This window comes from Salvelinus alpinus, chromosome 3 (assembly GCF_045679555.1).
Source record: "Salvelinus alpinus chromosome 3, SLU_Salpinus.1, whole genome shotgun sequence".
Taxonomy (NCBI): domain Eukaryota; kingdom Metazoa; phylum Chordata; class Actinopteri; order Salmoniformes; family Salmonidae; genus Salvelinus; species Salvelinus alpinus.
The window spans coordinates 31,480,837-31,506,079 of NC_092088.1; the positions used below are offsets into that span (position 1 = coordinate 31,480,837).

The 25,243-nt window shown below is 40.9% G+C and overlaps 1 protein-coding gene across 1 annotated transcript; it reads left to right on the top strand.

Moving 5' to 3' along the window:
- The first annotated feature begins 16,454 nt into the window (after nucleotides 1-16,454).
- Nucleotides 16,455-22,726, top strand: cabp5a (calcium binding protein 5a). Its single transcript, XM_071391113.1, has 7 exons — nucleotides 16,455-16,639; nucleotides 17,617-17,666; nucleotides 19,056-19,086; nucleotides 19,483-19,626; nucleotides 19,953-20,062; nucleotides 21,649-21,796; nucleotides 22,112-22,726. Exons 2-7 carry the CDS (start codon nucleotides 17,619-17,621, stop codon nucleotides 22,138-22,140), a joined length of 510 nt encoding a protein of 169 aa, XP_071247214.1. The 5' UTR covers nucleotides 16,455-16,639; nucleotides 17,617-17,618; the 3' UTR covers nucleotides 22,141-22,726.
- Nucleotides 22,727-25,243: the final 2,517 nt, after the last annotated feature.

A 25,243-nucleotide genomic window follows, 5' to 3' on the forward strand; every position in this document is an offset into this window, starting at 1 on the left:
CATGTCTTAAAGTAATGATGGACTGTCATTTCTCTTTGCTTATTTGAGCTTTTCTTGCCATAATATGGACTTGGTCTTTTACCAAATAGGGCTGTCTTCTATATACCACCCCTACCTTGTCACAACACAACTGATTGGCTCAAACGCATTAGGAAGGTAAGAAATTCCACAAATGAACTTTTAACAAGGCACACCTGTTAATTTAAAATAATTCCAGGTGACTACCTCATGAAGCTGGTTGAGAGAATGCCAAGACTGTGCAAAGCTGACATCAAGGCAAAGGGTGGCTACTTTGAAGAAACCCAAATAAAAAAATATATTTTCATTTGTGTCACAATCGTGTGTATAGGTGGCAGGGAAGTCAGGCGCAGGAGAATTAAACTTGGTAAAATGGAGTAACTTAATAAAACAAAACATAACTCCAAAACCATAAATACAAATGAAACAAATTGGGTACGAGGACCCGTCGCGCACCAAAATACAAACAACACGAAACTGAACATAAAACATTCTCTGACAAAGACATGATGGGAAACAGAGGGTTAAATACACAACAGGTATGAATGGGATTGTAACCAGGTGTGTAGGAAGACAAGACAAAACCAATGGAAAATGAAAAATGGATCAATGATGGCTAGAAGACCGGTGACGTCGACCGCCCGAGCACCACCCGAACAAGGAGAGGCATCCACTTCGGCAGAAGTCGTGACAAGAAATAACACATATGAAGTCATAACGTAACCAAAAAAGTGTTAAACAACTTTTTTGGTACTTTATGACTTCATATGTGTTATTTCATTGTTTTGATGTCTTCACTATTATTCTACAATGTAGAAAATAGTAAAAATAAAGAACAACACTGGAACGAGTAGGTGTGTCCAAGCTTTTGAATGGTACTGTATATACACATATACTGTACATACACAAATATACATACAGTGCATTCGGAAAGTATTCCGCTCCCTTCCCTTTTTCCACATTTTATTATGTTACAGGCTTATTCTAAAATTCATTAAATACATTTTTTCCCCTCTTCAACCTACAGTGAAGCATGGTGTTGGCAGCATCATGCTGTGGGGATGTTTTTCAGCGGCAGGGACTGGGAGACTAGTCAGGATCGAGGGAAAGATGAATGGAGAAAAGTACAGAGAGATCCTTGATGAAAACCTGCTCCAGAGCGCTCAGGACCTCAGACTGGGTCAAAGTTTCACCTTCCAACAGGACAATGACCCTAAGCACACAGCCTAGACAACGCAGGAGTGGTGTGCCAAGCTTCTAGAGTCATACCCAAGGTGTGCCAAGCTTGTAGAGTCATACCCAAGAAGACCAAAGGCTGTAATCGCTGCAAAAGGTGCTTAAACAAAGTACTGAGTAAAGGGTCTGAATACTTATGTAAATGTGAGATTTTTGTTTTTTAAATTTTATACATTTGCAAAAATGTATAAAAACCTGGTTTTGCTTTTTCCTAATGGGGTATTGTGTGTAGAATGATGAGGAGAAAAATTTCTTTAATCCATTTTAGAATAAGAATGTAACAAAACAAAATGTTTAAAAAGTCAAGGGGTCTGAATACTTTCCGAATGCACTGTACATATTTATACAAGTATGTCGTAACACCATTAATGTGATGACTATTATTTTATGAAATCAATTAACTCTCACGCCCTGACCTTAGAGATCCTTTTTATGTCTCTATTTTGGTTGGTCAGGGCGTGAGTTGGGGTGGGCTTTCTATGTTTTGTTCTGTGTGTTGTATTTCTATGTGTTTGGCCTGGTATGGTTCCCAATCAGAGGCAGCTGTCAATCGTTGTCTCTGATTGAGAACCATACTTAGGTAGCCTGTTCCCACTTGTGTTTGTGGGTAGTTGTTTTCTGTTTTGTGTATTGCACCTTGCAGAACTGTTCGTTTGTCGTTTTGTTGTTTTTTGTTCTAGCATTCGTATTTATTAAAAGGATTATGAATACTTACCACGCTGCACCTTGGTCTTCTCCTTCTCCCGACGACGTTCGTTACAGAACTATCCACCACCAAAGGACCAAGCAGCATGTAATGGACTCCTGGACATGGGAGGAAATATTGGACGGCAAGAGACCCTGGGCACAGCCGGGAGAATATCGCCGTCCGAAAGAGGAGCTGGAGGCAGCTAGAGCGGAGCGGCTAGAGCGGAGCGGCGACACTACGAGGAATTGGCTCGAGGTAACGTGCACGAGAGGCAGCCCCAGAATTATTTGGGGGGGGGGGCACACGGGAAGATTGGCGGACTCAGGTAGGAGACCTGAGCCAACTCCCCGTGCTTACCTTGGCGAGAGAGTGACCGGGCAGGCACCGTGTTATGCGGTGAAGCCCACGGTGTCGCCAATCGCAGCTCCTCGAATCGGCCGGGCTAGAGTGGGCATCGAGCCAGGAGGGATGATGCCGGATCAGCGCATCTGGTCTCCAGTGCGTCTCCTCGGCCCGGGTTATACGGCACCAGCCCTACGCACGGTGTCCCCGGTTCGCCAGCACAGCCCAGTGCGGCCTGTTCCAACTCTCCGCACTTGCCGGGCTACAGGGGGTATCCAGCCAGGACAGGTTGTGCAGGTTCGTTGCTCGAGACCTCCAGTGCGCCTCCACGGCCCAGTGCATCCGGTGCCTGTGCTAAGCCCTAACCCTCCTGCATGTCTCCCCAGCCTGAGTCCTGTGCCTTCTCCCAGAGCCAGGCCTCCTGTGTGTCTCTCCACTCCAGTGATGATCCACGGCAAGAAGCCTCCAGTGATGATCCATGGCAAGAAGCCTCCAGTGGTGATCCATGGCACGAAGCATCCAGTGATGATCCATGGCACGAAGCCTCCAGTGATGATCCATGGCACGAAGCCTCCAGTGGTGATCCATGGCAAGAAGCCTCCAGTGGTGATCCATGGCACGAAGCCTCCAGTGATGATCCATGGCACGAAGCCTCCAGTGATGATCCATGGCACGAAGCCTCCAGTGATGATCCATGGCAAGAAGCCTCCAGTGGTGATCCATGGCACGAAGCCTCCGGTGATGATCCATGGCACGAAGCCACATGTCCGGAGCTGCCGGAGTCTCCCTCCTGTCCGGAGCTGCCGGAGTCTCCCTCCTGTCCGGAGCTGCCGGAGTCTCCTTCCTGTCCGGAGATGCCGGAGTCTCCCTCCTGTCCGGAGCTGCCGGAGTCTCCCTCCTGTCCGGAGCTGCCGGAGTCTCCCTCCTGTCCGGAGCTGCCGGAGTCTCCCTCCTGTCCGGAGCTGCCGGAGTCTCCCTCCTGTCTGGAGGTGCCGGCGTCTCCCTCCTGTCCGGAGCTGCCGGAGTCTCCCTCCTGTCCGGAGCTGCCGGAGTCTTCCTCTTGTCCGGAGCTGCCGGAGTCGCACTCCTGTCCGGAGCTGCCGGAGTCGCCCTTCTGTCCGGAGCTGCCGGAGTGGCCCTCCTGTGTCCGGAGCTGCCGGAGTCGCCCTCCTGTCCGGGGCCCGCTTCTAGGGTCCTCAGTCCGGGGTCGGTGGCGAGGGTCCCCGCTCTAGAGGCGGGGTCTCCGTGGAGGTGGAGCGGGGTCTACGTCCCGCACCAGAGCCGCCACCGCGGTGAAATGCCCACCCAGGCCCTCCCTTATAGGTTCAGGTTTTGCGGCCGGAGTCCGCACCTTTGGGGGGGGGGGGGGGTACTGTCACGCCCTGACCTTAGAGATCCTTTTTATGTCTCTATTTTGGTTGGTCAGGGCGTGAGTTGGGGTGGGCATTCTATGTTTTGTTCTGTGTGTTGTATTTCTATGTGTTTGGCCTGGTATGGTTCCCAATCAGAGGCAGCTGTCAATCGTTGTCTCTGATTGAGGACCATACTTAGGTAGCCTGTTCCCACCTGTGTTTGTGGGTAGTTGTTTTCTGTTTTGTGTATTGCACCTTGCAGAACTGTTCGTTTGTCGTTTTGTTATTTTTGTTCTAGCATTCGTATTTATTAAAAGGATTATGAATACTTACCACGCTGCACCTTGGTCTTCTCCTTCTCCCGACGACATTCGTTACATTAACTATGTTTTATTATTATGTGATTCAATTAATCATGTAACAACTAACTCATTAGCAATCTTGGGGAACCACGGGAAAAGTTATTTAACGAGTTACTATCTCCCGACTTAAACTCTAAAGATATAAATATATCTTACATCAAAAACAGTCAATTATTAATTATCATTAGCTCAAATCAGTCTCATTCTGAACGTCGTAATATTCTATAAATCGGCATGAACCCTAGTCTACATGATGACTCAGTGATACACAAATTGGCTTAATTATTTACTAACTAACTAACTAAATAATCACACAGAAATACATAAACACACACAATATAGGTTGAATTGATTACTAACATAATGCAATGAAAAGTCCCTAGTGGACTAACCTGATACGACGGCTTGTTACACAATGAAATAGGAGGGGAAAGAAAGAGCGGGAGAAGGAGAGACAAAGGAATTCAACTATCGTACATACAGTTGAATAATACGCTCACTGTAGATATGGATATTTAGCACCCTAACAACCGCTCATTCGGATTTAGAAGTGAAACATATATTTACGCTTACAGTTGAAGTCGGAAGTTTACATACACTTAGGTTGGAGTCATTAAAACTCGTTTTTCAACCACTCCACAAATTTCTTGTTAACAAACTATAGTTTTGGCAAGTCGGTTAAGACATCTACTTTGTGCATGACACAAGTAATTTTTCCAACAATTGTTTACAGACAGATTATTTAACTTATAATTCACTGTATTACAATTCCAGTGGGTCAGAAGTTTACATACACTAAGATGACTGTGCCTTTAAACAGCTTGGAAAATTCCAGAAAATGATGTCATGGCTTTAGAAGATTCTGATAGGCTAATTGACATCCTTTGAGTCAATTGGAGGTGTACCTGTGGATGTATTTCAAGGCCTACCTTCAAACTCAGTACCTCTTTGCTTGACATCATGGGAAAATCCAAATAAATCAGCCAAGACATCAGAGAAAAAAGTATAGACCTCCACAAGTCTGGTTCATCCTTGGGAGCAATTTCCAAACGCCTGAAGGTACCACGTTCATCTGTACAAACAATGGTACGCAAGTATAAACACCATGGGACCACGCAGCCGTCATACCGCTCTGTCTCCCAGAGATGAAAGTACTTTGGTGCGAAAAGTGCCTCCCTCGCTGCCTCCGTCTGCTCCCATGGAAGGCGATCCTTTCCGGCCTGGATCTCCTCCCACGTCCAGGATCCCTTACCGTCCAAGATATCCTCCCATGTCCAGGATGTCTGCTCCTCCTGGCCACGCTGCTTGGTCCGTTTGTGGTAGGATCTTCTGTTACGTTCGTCGATGGAAGGATCGGACCAAGGTGCAGCGTGGTAGGCGTACATTTTAATTTATTAAATGAACACCGAAAAAACAGCAAATACGAAACGTAACGTCTAGTAGGGCTAAACAGCACAGTACCAAAAACAAGATCCCACAAACTACAGGTGGAAAAAGGCTGCCTAAGTATGATCCCCAATCAGAGACAACGATAGACAGCTGCCTCTGATTGGGAACCATACCCGGCCAACAAAGAAATAGAAAACATAGAGTGCCCACCCTAGTCACACCCTGACCTAACCAAATAGAGAATTAAAAGGATCTCTAAGGTCAGGGCGTGACACTCATAGTTTAAACAGATTGTAAATGAAAGATAAACATTTTTGCTAAAAGTATTATTATATTATTTATCGATTGACTATGACATTTCAAATCACCCAGTAGTGCTATCAGCCGAGTTAGCTCCAGGTAAATGTTGCACTTCTTCAATCGTTCCTGGACCTTTATTCAAAAACAAGCTACACAGTACCAAAACAAGCTGGGATGGTTGTATCCCCCATATATATATATATATATATATATATATATATATATATATATATATATATATATATATATATATATAACATTCTATTGGTTGCAAGAATTTTGTGTAGTAATTTAAACAAAAAATATATATATTTTGAATCTGCCGATGTTTTGCGTATCAGTTCATAAACCATGTGCCATGGAATCGGCACATCAAAAATCTTTTCCCAACTATTTTGCAATATATATGGCACAGCTGTCCATTTTTTGGTCCTAAAATGAAACTGGTATACTTTTTTATTTATCACACTTTTCTTTAACCAATTTTGGTCTTTAATGCAAGACCAACAGTCAAGTTCCTTTTTACCACTTCCACTTGCCTCTTGCATTTTTGCGGTAAAGCTGCAATTAGTTGCTTTTATTCTGGGTAGAGCAGACATTTCAATATATTTTTGTTAGCAGCATGTGTGATATAACTCCTACAGTCCTATTTATGATATAATTTACAAAGATTATACCTTTTTTTAATCAATTAGTATATTTGAGTTTAACCACAATATTTGTTGTATTGTTAGTTCGGTCTTTTCTGCTGGATTAAACTGAAATTGCAAACAACTTTCTATGGCTTGTTTTAAAAATAGGGATATTTTGTAGATTATTTAATTTTCAAATAACTGAAAGTGAGAGGTTGTAATCTGAATAAAGGGAAAAGGGCTATTCTTGAACATGGGGTGAGACATTCTTACTAATCTGCTAGATAAACAGTTTGGATTAAATATAACTTTTGTATGACTGACGCTGTAACGGCTGTCTAATGCCTCCTCCTCGGATGAGGAGGAGGAGTAAGGGTCGGACCAAAACACAGCGTTGAATGAAGACATAAAGAATTTATTTACAGACAGACGAAGACGGTAAAAGTCTTAAACTACAAAACAACAAACGACGTAGACAGACCTGAACTTGAGAACTTACATATACACGAAGAACGCACGAACAGGTACAGACTACACAAACGAACGAAAACACGAAACAGTCCCGTGTGGTAGACACAGACACAGGAACAATCACCCACCAACAAACAGTGAGAACAGCCTACCTTAATATGGTTCTCAATTAGAGGAAACGTCAAACACCTGCCCCTAATTGAGAACCATATCAGGCAACACATTTAACCCAACATAGAAACACATAACATAGACTACCCACCCAGCTCACGTCCTGACCAACTAAACAAAGTAAAACAAAGGAAAATACGGTCAGGAACGTGACAGACGCCTTTATTTAGAGGTGTAATGCTTTAATATGTAATCATTTCTCCCCTCCATATATATATTAATTATATAAATATGCCCGTTTAATTTTGTCTGGCTTGCCGATCCAAATTAAATAAAATATTTTTTGCTCATATAATTTAAAAAACAGGTCGCAAGGTGTAGGCAAGACCATAAGCAAATAGGTAAACAGGGACATGACTAAAGAGTTCATCAGGGTGAGTTTTCCACAAAAAGACAGGAATTTTCCTTTCCATGGCAGCAAAATCTTATCTATTTTTGCTAACTTTCTATTAAAATGGTCCGGATCTTTGTATTTACCACTTGCCTCCTGCTTCAGTAATAATGAAATCAGACCTTCTTGTTGAGTATCTGATAATCTACCGTTTTTGTAGGTGTGGTTGAAACATGCTAATAATTATCTTCTGAGTATATCAAAAAAGGTTTGGTATACCTCCACTGGTATGGCATCCAACCCAGAGTTTTCCCGGACTTAAATGCTTTAATTGCATCAAGAAGTTCCTCCTCTGTAATTTGGCCTTCACATGAGTCTTGCTGTACAGCTGTTCATTTTACATTATTAGTAGAAAAATAATCCATACAGTTATTTTTGGTTAGTAGAGATGGAGGAGACTGAAATGAAAACATGTCCTTAAAGTACTTTGCTTCCTCTTTCAAAATATCGTTAGGTGAATTATCATCATCATTTGTCACAAATTTCAGAAAAATAATTTTTGGTAGATTAAAAAATGATTTGGTGCATTTTTCCCCATGTTCCATTCAGTTCTCTTTATTTTTTATAATATACTACACTTGAACTTTCTTGAATAAGTTCCTCTGTTTCTTTTTGTTTTTCCTCTAACTTGTTATGTTCCACTATGGTACAGTTTTTATTGCTATCTATCTGTACTGTTAGTCCTTCCATTTCCTTTGTTAATATGGACTCTTTTGACCTAAATTGCTTTTGTTTTAGAGATGAGTACTGAACTGCATGGCCTCGAAAGGCACATTTAAATGTGTCTCATACAATAAGGGGATCTGCCGTACCTATGTTATGTCTGAAAAAGTCTTAGGCTTTGATTACATTTCCAATATCCTCTCCCACATGGAAATTCTGTAAGAGTAATATATATGCCAATTATTTGATGGTCCAACCGCATTCTGTTCTAATCAACACTTTTAAAAAAAACTTTTGGTGCCAGAGAGAATGACATAAGAAAGTAATCAAGACGTTAATATAAATTAATAAATGTGGTACTCATAAACTGTTCCATAAACAATGGCTGGTAATTTATATTAGTCATCTCTTTTGATAAGTGACAGAGATTATAGGACGATCGTCAGTCACACTGAGATCAAATTAAAAGTATTAGTTGCGTATTAGATAAGTATACAATACTCTATCATGCTTCATTGTCACTCATGCACACACACGTTCACAGTCTATCCTTTGCGCTCATAATCCACTCAACGTAATCTCTGTTGTGCAATATTAAAGTCAAAACACCACAACACAATGTAAATACAAGGAAAAAATGCTAATACCATTCAATATTGTGTACTCAATTCTGTTTCTCTGTTTCTCTTCTTGTAGACCATCTAACTTAATTATTTTCAAATCTGAAACCATGATCTCCAAGTCTAAGCAGCATGTTGGTATAGAAAACCCTACTATGTCAATCTGCTGCAGCCTGCAATTATTAATATTTCACAATTAATTATGTATACGTTATGAAGGTGTAATAATTAAATTACATGAATTAAACTCAATTTAATGCAATTCAACTTTATTAATCGCACAGGGGGCAATTAAGAAAGGCAAGTCCGTTTTTCAAATATCAAACCGACACAAAACCCGCAACATAAAAAATACAGTATACACTAGACGTCACATTCCCCAATACAATACATCACCCCATACCATAAAAAATACAAAACACATAAATACACAATACATTAGGCTTACAGATTTAATTGTGTAGTGCAAATGTTCTAAAGTTCTATTGATGTGACAACGTTTTCATGCTTTTAAATGTTTTAAGGACTCTGTATTTATGAGTTACTACAGACGTGGGGGCGGCAGGTAGCCTAGTGGTTAGAGCGTGGGCCAGTAACCGAAAGGTTGCTAGATCAAATCCCAGAGCTGTTGTTCTGCCCCTGAACAGGGCAGTTAACCCACTGTTCCTAGGCTGTCATTGTAAATAAGAATTTGTTCTTAACTGACTTGCCTAGTTAAATAAAAATGTGTAGACTGTATGAATTCATTATGATCATCATGATCAGCTTTTAATCGCCAAACATAATAAAATCATCACAACATTTACATTTCTAAAACCTTCAGACTGCAGATAACATGTTGCTAAATCTAAAAACACCCCAACAAACAATGACATCACTAGATTATCCATTTTCTTATTTATTTCCCCAGACTCATCCAAAATGTTTGATCTTTATCTGTACTTTGGTTCTTCATCCTTTGCAATTGGAATTTGACCATATTTTTAGATTATTCTGTCACACCATGCCACCCTGTCCCCACTAGTCTCTCTAGACAGACATGTTCCCACAATGTTAGTCCTGTCTGGGATTTCCGCGACTATGTCTCCCCCTCTCTCTTTGAAGGGGCAATCTGGGATTGGTACATCCAATTTGGGACTCTTAAAACAAATGCCATTGATTCTTGAAGAATATAACTTATACATGCCTCATGAGCTTAGTTCAACTCTTTCCCCAACTGAACCCCAAATACTGTATTAAAGCCTGTTTTACTCCATTGTTTGTGAACAATGTAATTGTAAACAAACACTGTATGGCTTCAAAATATGGTGAAAACTATCCATTTCAGTTCTTGCATCCATAGCTCTGTCTGTTCATTTGAGATTGGTTAAATTTCTCCAGCCCCGTCCATAAACCTGTTTAACTCTACTTTGTTGTTGTTTGAATCGCAAATCAAACTCTGACAGCTGCCCAGCTTGACTTGAAATCCATCTATCCCTCTCCAAACCTTCCATTTATTTCACCTCCATATCTTTTCCTCTGTCCATCTCCACATGCTTACAAATATCTGTGCATTAGAATAGAGAATTAGTTGTCTAATATAGATGCGTTTACTAAAGAAGCTGAAAATAAAACTGGTCTTTTTTAATTTAACCAGGCATGTCCGTTAAGAACAAATTCTTATTTACAATGACGGCCTACCCCGGCCAAACCCTAACACCGGGTCAATTGTGCGACTCCCTATGGGACTCCAAATCACGGCTGGGTGTGATACAGCCTGGAATCGAGCCAGGGTCTGTAGTGACACCTCTAGCACTGAGATGCAGTGCCTTAGACCGCTGAGCCACTCGGGAGCCCAAAACATATCTCAGCTTCTTGTATAGAAATACAGTAGGTTGTGCCTCTCGCTTAAGAGTAGAAAGCAGATCATTCAGTCGACATTCCTTCCGGTCCTAGACTGTGGCGACATCATCAACATGAATGCAGCTGCCACATCATTAAAACCGCTAGACGCAACTTACCACAGCGCAGTCTGTTTATTTACTCTTGAAATTCCTTCTGTCACTACAGATATAGGTAAATCGGCTTTAAGTTTCCTCTCACCTCACTTATGGAACAATCTTCAGAATACCCTACAGTTGAGCACATTGGTGCCTTTCGGGCAATTCAGATTGTTGGTAGAGGACTTCTTAATGGAGGAATATGGTTGTTTTTTATAATTGTGGGTTTTGTATTTGCTTGGTCTTGTCATTCAGGGCTCCCTTGGAAAGTAAACCTTGGTCTCATCGGGACTCCCCTGCCTAAAAAGGTTCAATTAAATCAAATCAAAACATGCCGTACTCTTTACTCTTTTTCCTCCTCCCTCTCTACCCCACATCCCCCATTCCCTCCTCTCCCCCCATTACCTCTCTCAGCTAACTCAGCCTTACGTAACCTCAGCCGCTGCCCCAGCGGCGCAATAACCAAAATTATAATGAAATCTGTATAAGTTCCTGTTGGGCTAAAGCCGTGGATTAAATCTCTTATGCAAACAGATTTTTGATGATTTTACATAACAGCTCGAGACAGGCAGAGGGGAAAGGGTCAGGACAGTGGACACAGTCACACACACACACACACACACACACACACACACACACACACACACACACACACACACACACACACACACACACACACACACACACACACACACACACACACACACACACACACACACACAAACAGTCAGGACCCCGGTCCACTGATATGCTATTATGCTCTTCAAGTTACAATGTTTTGTAACTTGTATTTTATGGAGAAAATAGTTTATTCCTATAGTTACATATGTATGTAAACAGTATCCGTTGAGCTTATCACACTATACAGTATATTTTTTATTTCACCTTTATTTAACCAGGAAGGCTAGTTGAGAACAAGTTCTCATTTACAACTGCGACCTGGCCAAGATACAGCAAAGCAGTGTGACACAAACAACAACACAGAGTTACACATGGAATAAACAAGCGTACAGTCAATAACACAATAGAAAAAAAGAAAGTCTATATACAGTGTGTGCAAATGGCATGAGGAGGTAAGGCCAATAAATAGGCCATAGTAGCGAAGTAATTACAATTTAGCAGATTAACACTGGAGTGATAGATGAGCAGATGATGATGTGCAAGTAGTGATACTGGTGTGCAAAAGAGCAGAAAAGTAAATAAAAACAATATGGGGATGAGGTAGGTAGATTGGGTGGGCTATTTACAGATGGACTATATACAGCTGCAGGGATCGGTTAGCTGCTCAGATAGCTGATGTTTAAAGTTAGTGAGGGAAATGTAAGTCTCCAGCTTCAGCGATTTTTGCAATTCGTTCCAGTCACTTGCAGCAGAGAACTGGAAAGAGAGGCGGCCAAAGGAGGTGTTGGCTTTGGGGATGACCAGTGAGATATACCTGCTGGTGCGCATGCTACGGTTGGGTGTTTTTATCATTTCTAGTGAGCTGAGGCGGAGCATTACCTAGCATAGACTTATAGATGACCTGCAGCCAGTGGGTCTGGCGACGGATATGTAGCGAGGGCCAGCCGACTAGAGCATACAGGTCGTTTAGCATGACTGACCAGGTTTAGCAGCTCTTTCAGAGCATCTGCTATCTGGATTTGGGTGAAGGAGAAACTGGGGAGGCTCGGGAAAGTAGCTGCAGGGGGGGGCGGAGCTATTGGCCGGGGTTGGGGTAGCCAGGAGGAAAGCATGGCCAGCCGTAGAGAAATGCTTATTGAAATTTTCGATTATCATGGATTTATCGGTGGTGACCGTGTTACCTAGCCTCAGTGCAGTGGGCAGCTGGGAGGAGGTGCTCTTGTTTTCCATGGACTTTACAGTGTCCCAAAACCTTTTGGATTTAAAACTACAGGATGCAAATTTCGGGTTTGAAAAAGCTAGCCTTTGCTTTCCTGACTGACTGCGTGTATTGGTTCCTGACTTCCCTGAACAGTTGCATATACTATTGCATAGACTATTCAATGCTATTGCAATCCGCCACAGGATGTTTTTGTGCTGGTCAAGAGCAGTCAGGTCTGGAGTGAACCAAGGGCTATATCTGTTCTTAGTTCTACATTTTTTGAAAGGGGCATGCTTATTTAAGATGGTGAGGGAATTACTTTTAAAGAACGACCAGGCATCCTCGACTGATGGGATGAGGTCAATATCCTTCCAGGATACCCGGGCCAGGTCGATTAGAAAGGCCTGCTCGCAGAAGTGTTTTAGGGAGCATTTTACAGTGATGAGGGGTGATCGTTTGACCGCGGACCCATAGTGGATGCAGGCAATGAGGCAGTGATCGCTGAGATCCTGATTGAAAACAGCAGATAATATCTATGAGGGTGCCCATGTTTACAAATTTAGGGTTGTACCTGGTGGGTTCCTTGATAATTTGGGTGAGATTGAGGGCATCTATCTTAGATTGTAGGACTGCTGGGGTGTTAAGCATATCCCAGTTTCGGTCACCTAACAGAATGAACTCTGAAGATTGATGAGGGGCAATCAATTCACATATGGTGTTCAGGGCACAGCTGGGAGCTGAGGGGGGTCTATAACAGGCGGAAACAGTGAGAGACTTATTTAATATGATGTCTATGGGTCTTTCCATAAATATTAGGGCCAATGTGTGACATTGGGATGGTTTAAAACAAAAAAGGATTTTCATGCAGTTCCACATGTACTTAGAGGAATATATAAAAGTGAATATATTCAAATTAGCCCATAACTCTACCTATACAACAACATAGGCCTAGGACTAAACATCCTTTAACTTTAAGCAGGGTTCATAAAGACATTGGCAAGTCAAATTCAAGGACATTCAGGGACTTTTTCAAGCACTTCATTGTAATTTCCAAGGACCGCAACGTTATACAATTGAATAATTTATATAATTGTACATATAAAAGGCCTGCTCGGTCCTCCTTTTACTGTACTCACAATCATCTCCTTTGTCTTGATCACATTGAGGGAGAGGTTGTTGTCCTTGCACCACACGGTCAGGTCTCTGACCTCCTCCCTATAGGCTGTCTCATCGTTGTCTGTGATCAGGCCTACCACTGTTGTGTCATCGGCAAACTTAATGATGGTGTTGGAGTTGTGCCTGGCCATGCAGTCATGAGTGAACAGGGAGTACAGGTGGGGACTGAGGACGCACCCCTGAGGGGTCCCCGTGTTGAGGATCAGCGTGGCGGATGTGTTTTTACCTACCCTTTTCCCCTGGGGACGGCCCATCAGGAAGTCCAGGATCCAGTTGCAGAGGGAGCTGTTTAGTCCCAGGGTCCTTAGCTTTGTGATGAGCTTTGAGGGCACTATGGTGTTGAACGCTGAGCTGTAGTCAATGAATAGCATTCTCACATAGGTATTCCTTTGTCCAGGTGTGAAAGGGCAGTGTGGAGCGCAATAGAGATTGCATCATCTGTGGATCTGTTGGGGCGGTATGCAAATTGGAGTGGGTCTAGGGTCTCTGGGATAATGGTGTTGATGTGAGCCATGACCAGACTTTCAAAGCATTTCATGGCTACAGACGTGAGTGCTACGGGTTGGTAGTAATGTAGGCAGGTTACCTTAGTGTTTTTGGGCACTGGGACTATGGTGGTCTGCTTGAAACATGTTGGTATAACAGACTCAGACAGGGAGAGGTTGAAAATGTCAATGAAGACAATTGCCAGATGGTCAGCACATTCTCGGAGTACACGTCCTGGTAATCCGTCTGGCCCTGCGGCCTTGTGAATGTTGACCTGTTTTACAGTCTTACTTGGGTGCGGAGAGCGTGATGACACAGTCGTCCGGAACAGCTGATTCTCTCATGCGTGTTTCAGTGTTACTTGCCTCGAATCGAGCATAGAAGTTATTTAGCTCGTCTGGAAGGCTCGTGTCACTGGACAGATCTCGGCTGTGCTTCCCTTTGTAGTCTGTAATAGTTTTCAAGTCCTGACAGATTTGACGAGCGTCGATCTTAGTCCTGTGTTGACGCTTTGCTTAACGAAATGTTAAGAAGTTACACTGCATTTCTGAGCTGTCTATACAAAACACTGTCCAACAGTTAGATCCAGGATTCTTACAGGGTTCAGGTTCAATGTCTAATTGAATTGATTAATGCTTAATTTATGATATAATAACAACTTACACTGCCATAAATGCAAGGACAGAAAAGTAATTTTGGACAGATCCCTCAAGACACCAACCATGTCCATGATAAAGGGTAAACATAGGTTTTAAATCAATTTATCAATTGTATTGAATATAGCTACGATCCCCCTTATATCTTCATAGAATGACATGAAAAAAATTGGCTGATTATTATCAGTGATTTATCAACAGCTGTAACAAGTTGTCCAGTGTAGGAAATCCTCACTGGTACCCTAGTTTATAATAAGACCCATATCAGTTGTAATCATTTAGCGGTTCTGAATCTGATACTTCCGGTTCTTAATCCATGTAGGTTACCTATAACAATAATAGAAGGGATAAAAAATAGTGGTTAAAAAGTTAAATGTTTTGGTCCCGTGTGGCTCAGTTGGTAGAGCATGGCGCTTGCAACGCCAGGGTTGTGGGTTCATTCCCCACGGGGGGACCAGGATGAATATGTATGAACTTTCCAATTTGTAAGTCGCTCTGGATAAGAGCGTCTGCTAAATGACTAAAATGTAAATGTAAATGTAATATAGACAATTGTGCAGAATATACTGTACATATTTTTACATTGCTCTCTTGATCTGTGTCTCACTTCTATGAAGTGTTACTCATTTTGTGTATTGTCGCTACAAGTTGATTTTCTAAATCCAATCCTCAAATACCCTTTCCATTGATGCCTCTGTAAACATAGGTAGGATTACTGTCACGCCCTGACCGTAGATTGCTTTGTATGTTTCTATTTTTAGTTTGGTCAGGGTGTGATGTGGGTGGGTATTCTATGTTGTAGGTCTAGGTTTTCTATTTCTATGTGTTTGGCCTGGTATGGTTCTCAATCAGAGGCAGCTGTCTATCGTTGTATCTGATTGAGAGCCATACTTAGGTAGCCTGTTTTCCCACCTTTGTTTGTGGGTGGTTATTTCCTGGTTAGTGTTGTTGCACCTGTCAGAACTGTTCGTTGGTCGTTTTGTTGTTTTTGTTCGTGTATTCATCTTGATTAAAAGTATTATGGATACGTACCACGCTGCACTTTGGTCCTCTTCTCTTTCTCCAGACGACAATCGTTACAATTACACAAAGTCTGAGGCACAACTTCACTTTACTAATGCACATTAAACATGATAATGGAACATGCAACAATAGCACCCGATGATAAAATAATGGGTATCGAGAGCATTGAGGTAATCATTGAGCTAAAACAACATTTAGATAGTGATATGAATTAAAGAAAACTTTGCAAATAGTGCAGAATTTTATGAATGCATAAGAGCAAATGAGAACAAGTAATTGTATCCACAGTTGTATCTAATATGTGTGCGCCACTATACTTGTATTATGTTCCTCCTCCACCGGTCTATGTATACAGCCACCTTCTTTTATGAATATTTGATTTAATGATATCATTGAAATGTCACCACCCACCCTAATTTATGAATTATGTGTTGTAGTGCAAATTTCTGCTTGAAAATGAATAAAAAAATATAAATGGTATCTAATGTAAATGAATTGTATTTATACATTTGTTGTACTGTGAGTTGTTTAATTTTGTGACATAGGGGCAGAGTTTACTAATGGGACAACCGATTCGATCATCCATGACCAGCCTTCCAAACCCTCCCCCATCCCCCTCCTGTCACTCATATAACCCCTCCATCCTAAATGCAACCTCAGACACACCACACCTTCTCACCATCCTCACAGAATTCAAGAGTGTCGGTCAGTCAGACAGAGAGGCAGGGCAGACTGCTGAAAGAGGGAGTGGACACATATAGAGCAGAGGGAAAACGAGGAGAAGAGAGAAAGAGGGCTATCCACTCATCTCCGACAGTAGGGATATTGATGCACATACTTGAGTGAAGAGGAAAATAAAACGGTAAGTGAATATACACCATTCTGTTTTGTTTACAAAATAGCAACATTTGCAGATTAACATCATGACGATAATGCCTGCATTAATTTACTGTGTGACAGTCATATGTGGATTAAAAAGCCTACAATGGAAATGGAATGGAAACTACAATGGATTTTCACCATGCATATAGTTTTAGTATCAATACATACTATCGCAAATGTTTTATTTATAAACAACACGCACTCTTATCCAGAGTGACTTGCTAGGGTTAAGCGCATTGCTCATGGGCATATCGACAGATTTTCATCTAGTCGGCTCGGTGATTCGAACCAGCAACCTTATGGTTTTACTGGCACAACACCGTTGACCGCTAGGCTACCTGCCGCTATACTGTTAGGTTACCTGCCCCACACACGCACACACACACGCGCACGCACGCGCACGCGCGCACACACACACACACACACACACACACACACACACACACACACACACACACACACACACACACACACACACACACACACACACACACACACACACACACACTACTACAAAACTTGCCTTTCGTGAACTAACACCCGCACTTGACTCTTCCCCTCCCCCCCCCCTACTAGCACTGACTTTGCTGATAGCTACTTTACTGAGGAAAAATGTTCTTACTATAACTGAGATGTGTTGTTGTCGCACCTAACTATCTTAAGATGAATGCACTAACTGTAAGTCGCTCTGGATAAGAGCGTCTGCTAAATAACTCAAATGTAAATGTACAATGTACAAGTACAACCACTCAAAGTACAAACATGTACTTTAAATATGAACATATATAAATATTAAATCCTGTAGATCACAAAAACAGACTAGTCAGTGCAGACTAATCCTGCCCCCCCCCCAGTGATGCCAAATACAGAAGAGTAGAGTACAATAAAGTAAAATACACTTAATTAAAGAAAGACAAGGGACCTTTGCTAATCTTTGACTGTTTCCCTATCTAACAGACATGAGTTTAGGAGCAGCATGCGTCTTCCTGAGGGGAGGGAAGCATATTGTAAGTTTCACAAACATTTTATTCTAAAATATGCTGTATGTGTGGAAGTGCTGGCAAACTAATATGATATGTTGAGTGGATTGTGAAAGAAAATATTATAGAGAGAGAGACATATTTATGTTTATTTTTTCCCCTTTTGTACTTGAACTATTTGCACATCGTTACAACACTGTATACAGCCATAATATGACATTTGAAATGTCTCCATTCCTTTGTAACTTTTGTGAGTGTAATGTTTACTGTTCATTTTTTATTGTTTATTTCACTTTTGTTTATTATCTATTTCACGTGCTTTGCCGATAAAGCCCTTTGAATTGAATTTAATTGAGAGAGAAAGAGAGAAAGATGGGCATTATCTCTCTACCTGCTAGCAGTGTTGGGGAAGCTACTTTGAAAATATAGTTTACCAAGCTACCAATTTATTCACACTGGAAGAAGTTAAGCTACACTAAAGCAACCCTTAAGAAAATGTAGTTTACTTAACTAAAGTTACTTTGATAAAGTCATTCATTACATTTTTTTTTTTTTAAACACACATACACACACACACACACACACACAAAAGCTTAAGGATAACTTTAGTATAGCTTAACTTATTCTAATGTGAATAGACTACAATTTGCAAGGACAGATCACGTTCACAGCCATATGCTACCAGATTGTGCAATTTAGCATATTTAACTTTTTTTTTTAAATTCAAGTGACAATTTTCGGTCTGATGCCGAAAAAGAAAATAAAGTATTGCCTACATCACCTATTTTTTTATATTTTTTTTGCCAAAAAATGTAGTTCCTGTAGTTAGCAACACCACTACAAAAGTAATTAACCAATGAAAAAACGACCTAGATTTGAATTTAGTTCAACTACCACCAAGCTACTGCAGATAATGTAGTTAAATTACTAGCTGAACTACATGTGGTTCACTACTCCCCAAATATTGCCTGCTAGATGGGCATTATCTTCATATATGGGCATTATCTTCATATATGGGTAGCTGCCATGCACATGCACTCTGACCTCTCTAAATATCTGGGCATAATCTCATTTCGGTTTGTGTCATTTTAAATCAAAATGTTGGGTGCAATAGAGAAAGGATGCTTTTCAGGTGTGAGCGCGCACGTGTGTGTGTGTGTGTGTGTGTGTGTGTGTGTGTGTGTGTGTGCGTGTGTGTGTGTGTGTGTGGCGCGCGTGTGTGAGAGAGAGTCGAAAAATATTAGGTGTTGTGTTATAGAGAAATATTTATTTGCATTATCATGCATCAAATGAAAAGCACACTTTATGGTAATATGTTAAATTGAAGTATTCTTCATGCAAATTACTAAACCATCTCTCTAAGCAGACATTCTATCAAATCCGACATAAATTTACTCTGGTAAATACTGTTTGCAGGACAGAGAGCTGGCCGATGACGAAATTGAAGGTAAAAGAAAATTGTGTCAGCGTCATCGCACTCTTTCCATTTGTCCTCCATTCCATTTGGTCAATGTAACAGGGTTTCTAAGTTATATTAGTAACTTTTTACAACCAATTTCTAAATAATGCTCAATGTTGGTTGATTTATGATAAAATGGAAAATACTTTTTTTTAAAGATTATCCTTACAGTAAATTTCAAATGTCCATCTACCAATTATGTTTCATTTATCATGTATCTTGAAGAAAACTCAAAAAAAGTCTTCATCTCATTATAGATGTACCCTCTGAAGCAAATGAAAATACAGAGAAGGAAATGTTCTAACTTCCCCAAGAGGTTTGCCTTGACTCATGGTCTCTCACAGTATCTTTTTAGACTGATAAGTTGTTCCTACTGTCTCTCAGAGCTGCGCGAGGCGTTTACTGAGTTCGACAAGGACAAGGACGGGCTGATCAGCTGCAAGGACCTGGGCAACCTGATGAGGACAATGGGCTACATGCCCACTGAGATGGAGCTGATCGAGCTGAGCCAGAACATCAACATGAACCGTGAGTCATTAGAAAATTCCCTGTTGAAAATTCCAGAAACTTTCCCAGGTTCTAGAAAATTCCCAGGTTTGTCAGAAATCCCGGTTGCAGGAATGAGGAGGGAATAAGCAGGGAGGGAATTCTCCAACTGGGGATCCTCCAACCAGGACTTCAGAAAAACCTGGGAACTTTAGGAAAGTTGCAGGAATTTTGCAAACCTAGAAGTAATTCAGATAAATATACAATACTGAAGAGGACCACAGTACCAGAATAGCAGTCATAACTAGAGCAATTTAAGGTTAGTGGAACTCTCGTTATAATTGTTTAAATCTCTTCCAATTTCCTAGTTGGTGGGAGAGTAGACTTTGAGGACTTTGTTGAGCTGATGGCCCCAAAGCTGCTGGCTGAGACTGCTGGGATGATCGGCGTGAAAGAACTGAAGGATGCTTTCAAAGAGGTGAGAGAGAGAAGTCATCCAAGTTCCCAGAATAACCCATCTGAAATGGTCAGGGAATTGTGCAAAGACAACCAACATGATACCCTAACAAAAAAAAACTTTCCTGATGCTCTCCCTATTCAACCATATCCAGTGGTGCAAGGTACTTAAGTAAAAAATACTTAAGTCGTTTTTGGGGGGTATCTGTACTTTACTTTGCTATTTCTATTTTTGACAACATTCCTAAAAGAATTCATGTACTTTTTACTCCATACATTTTCCCTGACACCCAAAAGTACTCGTTACATTTCTAATGCTTAGCAGGACAGGAAAATGGTCAAATTCACACACCTATCAAGAGAACATTCCTGGTCATCCCTACTGCCTTTGATCTGGTGGACTCACTAAACACAGATGTTTTGTTTGTAAATTATTGCCTAACTATTGGAGTGTACACCTGGCTTGCCGTAATAAAAAAAACAAGGAAATTGTGCTGTCTGATTTGCTTAATATAATGAATATGAAATGATTTATACTGTTACTTTGACTTCTGATACTTAAGAATATATTAGCAATTGCATTTAGCAATTACAGTATATTTAAAACCAAATTCTTTTAGACTTTTACTCAAGTAATATTTTACTGTGTGACTTTCACTTTTACTGGTGTGTCACGCTGGCATAAAGGATCGGGAGGCAGACGCAGGAACAGGAATGCGTAATCGTTTTTATAAATTAAACCCAAATTACAGCGTGCGGTGTAAAGGCACTGGGACGAAGACCAAACAAACACGTAACAAAAACACAGGGTTGAAACCCAAACAAAAGAGCGAGGAGTACCTCCAAAAAAATAACACATGCGCACAATGATTATCACACGGGACGAGACCCGTAACCATCTGCTCAATCCACAAGGGCACGAAATCCCCAAAACACACAGCACAGGTACTCACACGCACCAACGGACATTGTAACAATAATCGACAAGACCATGGAAACCAAAGGGCACATATGTACCAATACTAATCAGTGGGAATAGGGGCAGGTGTGCGTGATGAAAGTTCCGGAGGGATCCGTGACATTGAGTCATTTTCTATCAAGGTATTACTTTTACTCAAATATGACAATTAGGTATTTTTTCCACCACTGACCATAGAAAATCAAATGTTATTTGTCACATGTTGTGTAAACAACAGGCGTAGAAATGCTCACAGTGAAATGCTTACTAACAGGTTTAAGATAAAGATTTAAAAATCTCAAATAAAAAGAGAAATAGTGACACGAGGAAAAAATACATAGTGAATAACGAATAACAATAAATGAGTCCAGTGTGCGTGCATAGAGTCAGTGCAAGAGAATTAGTTCAGTATCACCTTATCAAGACCATAATCATACTCAGAACCACTTTTTTCTAGTTTTGTTATGATTTTGTATGATGGTAAGACTTTGTACATTCATACCATTCTCTTAACCAGGGTTTGGATCAATATTGTTTCAATTAGTCTGACTCAGTTTCATTGGAATTGTACTCTTCGCTACCCTCCGTTTAATAATATAATCTAGCTGGTTGATTATGCAAACTCAAATCCTTGCCCCCTCTCTGGTTAGTTTGACGCGGACGGAGATGGAGAGATCACAACAGAGGAGTTACGAAACGCCATGACCAAGCTGATGGGGGAGCACATGTCTCGAAGAGAGATTGACGCTGTGGTACGAGAGGCTGACAACAACGGTGACGGGACAGTAGACTTTGAAGGTAAGGAGAATTGACAATGGTCATCTAAACAACAACAAATAACATAGTCAGACGCTACAACACTCTAGACACAAACAGCAGTAACACAGACGTCAACAATGGCAGCATAGACAAAACAACATAGATGACAAAAAGACACAGCACCAATACACATTGACACTGTTGTTGTTGACCATTGAATCCTACTGTGGGGAATGAGGAGCTATTTGCAGAATATAAGTGATAGAGATGTATGTATTAATTCATTAACTGTATTTATGTTTTGTACTGTATGTTTGTGTAGTATCTTACATTCTCCTTTTTTCTCTCCCACAGAGTTTGTTAGAATGATGTCACGCCAGTGAGGAGTACTTCTTGGAAAAATAATTATTTCTCTCACACACACGTTTGTATTACTATCCTTGTGGGGATCAAACAATTGATTCCCATTAAAATCCTATTTTCCCTAACCTCTAACCCTAAGCCTAAAATATCCTTGTTCCTTTTTGGGACATGTGAAATGTCCCCAAAACCAAACACACACACACACACACACACACACACACACACACACACACACACACACACACACACACACACACACACACACACACACACACACACACACACACACACACACACACACACACACACACACACACACACACACAAGGCTGCAATTGATACACAGCCACACATTAACAGAAGGAGAGAATGTCTATGCAATCTTCAGGATGCTTTTATGCAATTTGAAAAATGATATTAATACAATTATTTTATTAACAGACACATAATACAATAAAAATATATAATACAATAATTAATAACATGACCACAAAATATACGTTTTTTTTTCAAGCACATACATTGTTTTATGTCATTTGTATATATATGGGAAATTATGCAATGCTATTTGTCTAGCTTGTGTTTTGTTTTGTTTTTGAAGGTATTCTACAATAAATTATTCTGAAAAAAATACTTTGGTTATGTTAACCCTATGTGAAATGAGCATTAACACACCATTCTGAATCCAATTTCGATTGAACAATCACCCGTTATCAATGTCCATGCATATGATATTTGGCAGACATGATCAAACATATGATCTTGCAAGTATCTCTACACTAATGGGGCATTCACATGTTCGTCGGATGATTGAAACTTCCCAATAAAGAGGTCATAAGTCCAACATGTTTGTGTTCAAGTACTTTTAAGTCAGAACAATTGTTCAACCAGTAAGATTTTAGCTAGCTAGATAATAAAGTTATCTAGCTTGCTTATCATTGACAATATGGTCAAACTAGCTACATTATTCACCTTTACATATTTGTAATTGTCAAAAACTAATTTGTGGTAATCTTTTAGTTGAAAAAGTGAAAAGCCAGTGGTGAAACATCACAACTTGGTTAATTAACATTTTCTCTGAGTTTCCCACTTGAATCACCCTCCTGATCATAATTACAAGTGAAATGTCCCAGTCGGAACTACGAACTTCAGATAACTCAGATATCAAATCAAATTTATTTATATAGCCCTTCGTACATCAGCTGATATCTCAAAGTGCTGTACAGAAACCCAGCCTAAAACCCCAAACAGCAAGCAATGCAGGTGAAGAAGCACGGTGGCTAGGAAAAACTCCCTAGAAAGGCCAAAACCTAGGAAGAAACCTAGAGAGGAACCAGGCTATGAGGGGTGGCCAGTCCTCTTCTGGCTGTGCCGGGTGGAGATTATAACAGCACATGGCCAAGATGTTCAAATGTTCATAAATGACCAGCATGGTCAAATAATAATAATCACAGTAGTTGTCGAGGGTGCAGCAAGTCAGCACCTCAGGAGTAAATGTCAGTTCGCTTTTCATAGCCGATCATTAAGAGTATCTCTACCGCTCCTGCGGTCTCTAGAGAGTTGAAAACAGCAAGTCTGGGACAGGTAGCACATCCGGTGAACAGGTCAGGGTTCCATAGCCGCAGGCAGAACAGTTGAAACTGGAGCAGCAGCACGGCCAGGTGGACTGGGGACAGCAAGGAGTCATCATGCCAGGTAGTCCTGAGGCATGGTCCTAGGGCTCAGGTCCTCCGAGAGAGAGAAAGAAAGAGAGAAAGAGAGAATTAGAGAGAGCATACTTAAATTCACACAGGACACCGGATAAGACAGGAGAAGTACTCCAGATATAACAAACTGACCCTAGCCCCCCGACACATAAACTACTGCAGCATAAATGCTGGAGGCTGAGACAGGAGGGGTCAGGAGACACTGTGGCCCCATCCGATGATACCCCCGGACAGGGCCAAACAGGAAGGATGTAACCCCACCCACTTTGCCAAAGTACAGCCCCCACACTACTAGCATGTGAACACACCATAAATCCAGACCCCTTATAGAGACGGTTAGAGGCAACTCAGTGTGAAATAAGAGTGACACCATCAATTTATGAATGGAGTCAGACAGAATTAACCCCTGTAAATAAACAACATGTCCACTAATCTGCATTTCTTTGAAAATCATCATAATCTCTGTAATCTGTGTAATGGAAGTTTGGTAGAGAACAGATGCTGGAGAAAGAAAGATGGAGTGTGAAAGCTGGGGAGTAGAGTTACTTAACATAGCTGTCTTAATAAAGTGGCTACATGAGATAAGGGGGAAAAGTTCATGTAAAAGAGTGGAGAAAGTGATAAGGGGGAGAAAGGCAGATACGAAGGAAGGAAGATATGAAGAAAGAGAGAAAGAAGTAATTACACATACATAGCTATTCAATGCTACACTTATACACAAAGTTAATCAGTCTAAATAAAATGTTTGTAACTGGTATCGACAGATCATCAATAGGTCTTTATATTCCAACAATCACACTAAGAATTCATTTATCCATCTACTATTGACCCAACATTACCATCATCACGATTCTATTATTTGAGTGCTGGCCCTTACGTTGATTTACATAATCGTAAAGCAAAGACTTCAAAGAAACTATACATTTTAGTGTGAAAAATATTTTTATGATGAGTAAGATATGACGATGAATTTGCATAACGGAACACGTGGGTACTATGGGTGCTTGGCTTGGGCAATGAAAAAGATAGGTCATTGTGATTACACTGTGGGATAAAAAGGTTCAGGATTTGATGATGGTTGCATAGGGATAGGAAGGACGTTTGAAGGTTAGACGTTATTGCGTGACCAAAAGTGTACACCCTGGTGATTTAACAGAGCTCCTCTCATGCTGTACAGTCTCAAAATGATGACATCGTGAGTCAATTGGTCAAAACATCGGATTTGGAGCTATTAAAAGCCGAAACACGGAACGTTTTCTTGAGCCAAAAAATCTGGCAGAGGAAAAAGTGCACTCTGAGTCCCTCCTTAAATTAAGAAGCTCTAACTTTGATTAAATTCTCACCCCCTCTTTTTTTAGGGGAGAGTGGTGGGGATTTGTTTGTTAATCTGACCAGTAGTTTTCTAGTGTAGTAGAAG

Coding starts and splice junctions, on each gene's coding strand:
- cabp5a (XM_071391113.1), top strand. CDS start 17,619: ATGAGTTTAGGAGCAGCATGCGTCTTCCTGAGGGGAGGGAAGCATATT. Junction 17,667..19,055: donor TGAGGGGAGGGAAGCATATT/GTAAGTTTCACA, acceptor TACTGTTTGCAG/GACAGAGAGCTGGCCGATGA. Junction 20,063..21,648: donor TGAAGGATGCTTTCAAAGAG/GTGAGAGAGAGA, acceptor CTCTCTGGTTAG/TTTGACGCGGACGGAGATGG.